General features: G+C 53.3%; 1 protein-coding gene across 2 annotated transcripts in view; it reads left to right on the top strand.

The window, feature by feature from the left end:
• Positions 1–5,723: 5,723 nt before the first annotated feature.
• JAG2 (jagged canonical Notch ligand 2) overlaps positions 5,724–8,365 on the top strand; it is a 68,092-nt gene continuing 65,450 nt past the window's right edge. For both annotated transcript variants that reach the window (XM_061464162.1, XM_061464161.1), the window contains exons 1-2: positions 5,724–6,024; positions 6,276–6,599. In XM_061464162.1, coding sequence (XP_061320146.1) covers positions 5,944–6,024; positions 6,276–6,599 — 405 coding nt within the window. In that variant the 5' untranslated portion in view covers positions 5,724–5,943. The remainder of the gene's footprint in view (positions 6,025–6,275; positions 6,600–8,365) is intronic.

Here is an 8,365-nt window from a genome sequence, read left to right as displayed (position 1 = left end):
CAGTCAAAAGACCACTCACACCCAAATGGTTAACACAGTTTGTGCCATGGATGGCAAGAAAGATCTGTCCAGAAAGAAAAAAGAATAACTGAAGAATATTTCCTGTGTTAAATATTATGTGCTTAGACTGCTTGTTAAAGCAATCTCACTCCTGTTAGCTGCTGTCTGGGACCCCACAGAGAGCCAACAAGGTGTCAGAAGACTGGAGAAGAGACACATAATGGCAGCAATGCAGTAACATACGTCATCTGATGGCTAATCACTAAAACAGGTTATCACAGCAAAGAAATTCCTATCTGGGGATGTTTTTAGGAAAGGGACGGACACCCATCTGTTACGCAAGAAGCAGGCACGGTCTGTCTTTCTTTGTATAATGGGATAATCTTAGGATAGCCCTCAACCTTATTTTCTGTGATTCAAACACCAAGAAAGCCATAGGTAGAGGGTTTTTTTTGAGGCTGACTGCAATGAACCTGAAGAGCAAAGGTTGGTTGCGAATAGTGGATACAGCATTATTCAGTCAGTTTTGAGAAGGCTTCTCAGATGGGTCATCTTCTGCACATCCACAAAGAAGGTAAGCTGCTATGAGAGCAAGAACTTCACATTAAGGGAGTGGATTTAGTCTCAGGAGTCAGATCAGGTGAGCTGCTTTTATAATTTACCACTACCAACTGACCAGTTAACACATCCACCCTCACCCCAAGTGTTAACGTTTTAGGCAGGGCTTTGAAACATTGGAGGTGATCAGTAGGAGGAACTTTCAAAGAATGCATTCAGTACACCTCCTTCATTTTATTAATACTGCTGGCCTGTACAAACTGACTTACTGGGCCAGACTCAGCATATGCTTCTGCTGGCAGACCACCAGGCCCCAGAAGCAGAAAGCATGCCAGGCAACAAAGTTGAAACGATAGGAAACCACTTTCTTTCTGCTCTGGAGCCCACAGAGACCAGTGCCAGCTCAGAGCTGGGCAACCACTGAAATAGAAAAGGGTGGTGCCAAGATCTCATCTCCTTTCCTGGCACAACTTCCACCAAGCATAACTTTACTTTCCTAGTAGTAGTTGGGAAAGAAAACAAATATCAGCATTACCTTATGCCTTCTCCACTTGATCTTCTATTTGGGCTGTACTAGCAGCTCAACCTTAAGAGAAATGGCTCACAGATCTTATACTGGAAGATATTTTAAAACACCACCTTTGCAGTTCAAGTCTGCTTTGCTTCCATGAAGAGCACACACGTGCATGTACACACTCACTGAAAACATTACATGAGCCATACAAATCCAACAGGACTCTTCAATCAAGGGAGAAGACAGGTCTCTAACCCTGCCAAGTCTACAGCAAAGCTCAAAATACCTTGCTCCAGCCAAACTCCACAAAGAAAAGAGAAACAAAAATCTTTCTCTTCTGGTTGCCCTCTTGCTCTCTTCCTGAGCAGTCTTCTCCATTCTTAGTCCCAGCCCACAAGCTTCTCATGGAGGAGGAAAGAGAGAAATTAATTCTTCACAGCTGGTTCTGTCCTGCAATGCCTTGCTTTAAGGACAGGCAGCTGTAGCCTTTCTGGCCAGAAAGGGAGAGTTAACTCCTACCCTGCCAGTTTTCAGATGGACAACATCCAAAAGGATCTTCTTGCCTTTCACCTTACCAAGCAAACACATTCTGGCCTGGGTAAATTTTGTATATCCCATATCCATACACATACTGACAAATGACATTCCCATACCTCTGCCATCTCTAAGGCAAATGGTTAAACCTTGCTCTTTCCTAGCTGCTATGATTCTCTGGGGATATTTTATGCAAATGATTTAATGGGCATACTTGCAAAGGATTTGCACACAGGCATAAACTCTAGCATAAGCACACAGCTAGAGCACAAAACCAAAATCCTGTCCCGGAGGGCTGGGAATGAGGAGGCGTGGCATGCCGGCACACCCCCCCCCCCCCCCCCCCCCCCGCCTGAGACTAGCGGTGAGCACATCCCTTCCCTGCCCGAGGGACTGATGTTCTTCGGTCACATCCCTTGTGCAGGATGAGTAACTGCTGACTGCAAGCTCAAACCCTGGCTAAAGTTAAACATGAATTTTCTCAGCCCTATTTCCACCACTCTTTCATGCACAGCCCTGATTCCCACTTACTACCATAAGCGGGGATTGCTGGAGAAAGAAGGAGCAGCAGCTGGAGGATGGGAGAGAGCAGCAATAGGAGGATATTTATGGAGTTTTAATCTAGATCTTGACAACCTTTATTTTGGTGGAGAATGAGAGAATAGCACCTCACAGCTTGTGGTTGGCATAGGGAATTTAATATCAATCTCTCCTGAGCGGCAGGCAGGTACCCACCTGCACGGGTCTGCATGGATGGCCCTGTGACTCAATGCGAATAAGCATGGACCCTTCTCTGAGGAAGGTGAGGGGAGGATGAACCCAGAGAATGGCAGGAAGAGTCCTGGGCTCACCCAATGGAGAAAGGACAGCTGCCGGTGTGGGGAGCAGCCAGCTGCAGGACAGGCAGGAAAGGCGGCGGGTTGTATGACAGCAGGCTGGGCTGCAGGTGTGGGTGAAAGAGGAGACACGTTACACTTCGCAGCCAAGACCTCAAGCAGACCTTGGAGAGCACAGCTGATTGGGAATGAGTTATGGAGCCAGCCGCCTTCTGCGTGCTTGCTCAGCGCGGGGAAGCCCGGTCCTGCGAGCTGTCCTGCAGCAGGGGTCCAGAGCCTGGGAAACGCTGGAGAGCAGGGGGAAAAATCCTGCCACTGCTCTCCTGGACACACAGGATGGCCGGTTGGAAGTTACCAAGGCAACATGCCAAGGGCTGTGCAGGACCTTTTGCTTTTCATCCTACCTAAGTTCATCTCCCTTAAAAGGTTGGTGGTAGGCAGCCCTAAATGGGAGGTCAGGGACCATGCTTGGGGGTGGTCCTGCAGAGGCAGTCTGATCGAGGCTGTCCAAGCTGAGAGGGATGGCTCCTTTTAGCCTCGCTCAGCATTCAGCTTCAGATCTAGCCAGCAGGCTTTTATAAAAAGCTCAGAGTTCATAAGTTAAGAAACACTTTTCCTGCGTTTCCTGAAAACCATCTCTATCTGTGCAAATGAAACAACTTTCCATACCTAGAGGAGAATAGAATGAAAGTCCATGACACTTAAGAAATAATAACCACAGTGAGAGAACTAAGGAGTTCAGGCTGAAAATGGGGCTGCAGCACCAAGAGGAATAAAATGAGTACTTTCCTGAGCAGAGAAAATGCCTGGTTCACCTCCCCTCTCTGCTCCTGTGAAGTCAGGTTACAGAAAGAAAAGGTGTCTTAAAATGGCACCAGAGTTTTTGAATACTGTAGAATATTTACCAAGGTGAAACCAAAGCACAAAACCAAGATGGAGTGTGCTCAAGGTAACAAAGAAATTCTGTGATACAGCAGGTAACCGAGCTTGGCTTTGTAGAGACTGAGCATATGCTGTAACTACTGGATCATCTTTCTTTGGTATTACATTTGCTTAGCTTGGTGATAAAAATATATACACCACAGGGATATTGACCGCATAATGCTGAAGGTAGATTATGAGGTTTTGTTTGTTTACGATGCTACATGCAAACAAAATACCTGTCTTGCAGAATATTTTGGCTGCTATCCACTGCAAAATAATCAGACAGAAAGCTTGTCTAAGAAGCTCCTTCTCTTCACCACCAGAAAAAGTAATTTAAAACTAAAGAGCATTTGCCTGCCCATTTGGAAGCCAGCAAGCCATGCAGCTGGGCAAGAAGATGGGCCCAGCAGAGTTTCTGATTAGCAAAACATAGCAACTTTCAAATAGCACCTCAAACCAAGGTAACAGCCCTCCCTCAGCTCTCCCTCTTTTCCCTTTGCCACCTTCTAAAGGTGGTTATACCAGAGGTTATCTTAACAAAAAAAAAAAAAAAAGCTTGAATGAAGTTATGTTAGGAAGCACAAAGACAGGACACATAAAATAATTAAAGGCAATATTCACTGCTCCACTTCAGAGAGCTCCTGTCTGAGCTCAGGAGGGATGAGAGGAAAATAGGAGATGCTTCCCAGAGAGCAAGTAAGGTGAATCAGAACAGCACAGGGGTAGGATCAGGACAGTGGGGAGTTAGTAAACTGGAGCAGAATGTGGCAAGTGGGAAGACGAGGGTGGGGAAGGAGAAGCAGGTCTGTAGGTGGGAAGAAGGAAAGCAAAGGGAGCGGGGCGGACAAGAGGATTTTGGAGAGCGGCTAGCCAGCTGGCACACATATAGCAGCTGCTGCTGTGTCAGCTAGGAGAGTAGCTGCAGCTGCACGCTGGCCATGAATAGCGAAGGAGCAGCGTGCCGGCTGGCTGCTGGAGAGACGGGAGGCAGCCGGGGCGCTGAAAAGGCAGGGGGAGGCTCTGTGAAAGGTTTTCTGCACAGGGGAACATGACAGCCCTTTGATTTCTGAGCTGTTTGTTCCCCAATTGTCCACTTTGGTGGGTAATCACTAAACAGTTAAATGGGGAGGGGGCAGGGAAAGAAACATGAGGCAAACTTAGGTCCTAAATGCGGATCTGGGATTTGATAGCGTATCCATAGCATATCTGTATGTATAGCTTTCATAGTTGTCATCAGGGATCAAAATCACACGGTGCTTAAACTAAAGGAGAAATCTCTGCTCTGTTACTCTCATACTTGCTTGAGCCACCACTGGAGGAGGACATGATCCCACTACTTGGCCATCTGCTCTCTGTGCTGCACATGTCACCAAGAGCACTCTATAAGCAATCCTGGGTGAACTACATGGTTGTGGGTTCACCCACCCTTTGTGCTTCTATATGAGCGTGGGTACATGCACCCCATATACTCCTCCACAGCCATGTGTTCGTGCACCATGTGTTCCTCCACAGCTGTGGGTGCATGCACCCCACACTCCTCTGTGGTGCTGTGGGTGCTCCCGCTCCCTGTGTTCCTCCACAGCTACGGGTGCACCCACCCCACACACTCTTCCACAGCTGTGGGGGCATGCACCATGCATGCTCTTCCACTGCAACGAATAATCCCATGCCATTCTCTTCCACAGCTACGTTTGCACGTACCGTGCTCCTACATGGCTGCCGGCACTCCCAACCATCACAATCTTCTATGACTGGGAGTGCATCCTACTCCTTCATAGCTGTGGGTGATCCCACCCTGTGCACTGCTACACAGCTGTAGGTACATGAACGATGCTGGGGCACTCCTACCCCAAGCGCTTTTTGGCTGATGTGTTTGCACTACATGTGCTCTTCTAAGCTTGTGAGTGCATACACCCTGCACAGCTCCATCAGTGGGTGCACATACCGCGTGCTCCACCTCGGCCAGGGGCTACTCCGAAGCCACGGGCGCGCATACCCCAGGGGTGCTACTCTAACACTGTGGGTGCACGCATTCTGCGAGCTCCTCCGCGGCGGTGGCGCGTTCACACCACCCCGCACACCACCTACATGGGGGTGCGCGCACCCCACTTGTGCTCGTCCACGCCCAGCGGGCGTTCCCCCATTCCCTCCTCCCGCCTAGGGGTGACAGACTCCCCACTACCAGCGGAGTGTGGCAGGATAGGGGGTGCCGTTTCCATGCGCCGCCCTTTAAGAGCCGCGGCGGGAGCGGCGCTGGCCCCACCCGCCGGTCGCGGGGCCGGGCCGTCCCCCTCATTAATATGAAGGCAGCGGCAGCAGCGGCGAATGGGTAATGAAGCTGTCACTCTGGCACCTACTTGTTGGGTGTCTGCGGAGCTGAGGCGCACAGAGAGCGAGAGGAGCCCGCGGGAGGGGAGCGGCGGCGGAGCGCTCCGGGCGGCCCCGCCGGCAGCCCATGCCCTGCGCCCCCCGGCGCGCTGCGGGCGGCTTCCCCGCCGCCCATGCCGCGAGCGGCTGCCGGTCCGTGGCCGGTGAGCTCGGCGGGCTCCTCTGAGGCGGCTGCGCGGAGCAGCAGGCATGCGGGGCGCCGGCCAGCGGAACCGGGCCCCCTGCGCCGCTGCGCTCGGCCTGGCGCTGCTCCTCGGCTCCTGTGTGCAGGTAAGGGAGCGCGGGGGGCTCCGCTCCTGTCCGCAGCCGGCTCGGTTATCTCCGCTCCCTTTCCACCTTGCGCATGTTCTATGCATGCGTGATATTTTTGTTTTATAAAGATGTGCTGCCGCAGCGGGGTTAAATCTCCAGCCGGCGAAAGTTGCGGGGGCCGCAGCCTCGCCGCAGCCCCGCGCTCCTGGCGCTGCCCGCCCCGGCCGCGATAGTAACGAGGCTCTTTTCCCTTTGATTTTTATTTTTAGGTGTCCCGGTGCACGGGCTATTTCGAGCTGCAGCTTAACTCGGTGCGGAATGTAAACGGCGAGTTGTTCAATGGGGAATGCTGCGATGGCATGAGAAGCCCCCAGAACCTGGACTGCGCCCGGGACGAGTGCGACACTTACGTGAAAGTCTGTCTCAAGGAGTATCAGGCCAAGATCACACCGGTCGGACCCTGCAACTACGGATTCGGATCTACCCCCGTTCTCGGTGGAAATATTTTCTATTTGAACAACAACAAGTACTCCTATCAAGGCAGAACCCCCGAGACGGGCAGGATTGTTATTCCCTTTCAGTTTGCGTGGCCGGTAGGTTGTTGATGATCGTGCTCTTGTTACCGACCCTATTTAGTGTCCCGTATAACCGCCCCCCTACCTGGTGTGGGTTCCTAGGCGCTGCCCGCTCTCCCGTTAGAAGACCGGGTGCGCTGCCTTGAGCGGGGCCGGCCGCTTCCCGGGGCCGCAGGGCACGGCCGGCGGTATGGAGGATGCGCAGCCCTCGCCCCGCCGAGGAGCGCAGGGGCCGCGGCGGCGGGGCTTTTCTGGAGACGGCCCGGGGGCGCTGGGGAGCGGCTGCGGGCTGGCCGCATGACGGGCTCCCTCGCGGGCAGCAGGTGCGGCTCGTGCGCCAGAAATCGCGGAAAATGAACGTTTTCCGAGGAGAACGCCGCCGGGAACCGTCCCGGGAGCAGAGGCGCGGCCGCGGCGCTCGGCGCGGTCCCCGGTAGGGGGCGCTGGCGGGCGGCGCAGGTGGGGGCGCGGGGCGCGTGCCGCGGCTCGCGAAGGGCGCGAGCTGCAGCTCCTCCTGGGGCGCGGGCGGGGCCGGGCCGTTGGCGCTGGGGGCGGAGAGGGCGGGGGCCCGGCGCGTGCCCCGCGCAGCGACCCCCCCCAGCCTTCCCCCCTGGCCTGCGCAGCGCTGCCCCCTCCGGGTGGCCGGGCCCCGCTCCGCTCCTCTCGCGCTCCATGCCTCGGCTCCGTGGCGGCGGGCGCTGCGGCTGTGCTGCTGTCCCATCTCTCTCTGCAGCTCCCGGCCCCCGGGGTACAGGGGGTGTCTGCTGCTTAGCCCTATCTCCCGTGCGCCGTATGCTCGAGGGCGCACACCCGCAGGGGCTGCGGGCCAAGGCTTGTCCCGGCCCTTGGAGGACGGAGCGCTTCCTCCTGCCTTTCGGGGACGCGGGGTGCGGAGAGGGGCAGTGCCGGAGGAAGGGCCGGACTTTCTGCCTGGCTGCAGGCGGGTAGGGCCCTGCAGCGAGGTTCACAGCTGCTGCGCGCCGCCCTTCCAAGTGGGCCACGGGGTGGAAGCTGGCAAGTTGGGAGGTGCCGAGGAATGGGGATGGTGCAGCTCCGGAGGGAGATGAGTATCGGAAGCCCCGGTACCTGCGGGTCGCATTTGGTACCTGGTGACCAGTGTGAAATAGCCCTTGCCTTCTTCTCGAGACATGTAACGTTTGGGATCTTTGCTACTTAGAAAATTGCTGCTGCTCGCTTGCATTTTGTGCTAAAGGAAACCAGTCCACATACATTGCTTAACCTTCTGTGCTGCCAGGGACCCTCCAACCTGATGCTCATGCTCCTCAAGTTAAGAACTGATTGCTATTTGCAATAAAGGGTTTTGCTGGAGTTAGACAGTTAAATAATACAACCAATAAATTTCTCTGCACAGAGGCGCTTGTGTTCTGGTTGCCAAGTTGGGGTGTTCTGGTTGCCTTTGTTTTGTCTTGTGGTCTCTTGAACTTAGGTTTCTGTTAATGGGTATAGTCAATACCGTAAAACTATGGTATTTAGAACTCCACTTGCAAGTTGCAAGATCAAAGGGAAAATTAAGATTCTTTCTCATCTTTATTGACCATTTAATGCAGGCTTGATGAAATCGTAAACTCTTCAGTAGGAGTTTTTTGTACCATTAGCACCTCAAACTTTATATGTTATCTACATGAGGAAGTAAAGGTAACTTAACTCGCACTTTTATTTTGCCAGTTCTATTATTGCTACTTGAAACTGAAGGAGAGTTTGATAACCCGTACAATGCAGGTCCCGAAGCCCAACCTCCTTTGGCTTTTCTCTGTTGGAATAAG

This window comes from Pezoporus flaviventris, unplaced genomic scaffold (genome assembly GCF_033815535.1).
Source record: "Pezoporus flaviventris isolate CSIRO_AGI_PZ_B2104156 unplaced genomic scaffold, CSIRO_AGI_Pfla_v1 ptg000036l, whole genome shotgun sequence".
Taxonomy (NCBI): domain Eukaryota; kingdom Metazoa; phylum Chordata; class Aves; order Psittaciformes; family Psittacidae; genus Pezoporus; species Pezoporus flaviventris.
Note: the sequence above shows the minus strand (reverse complement) of the source record. Positions and strands in the feature narration are given on the sequence as shown.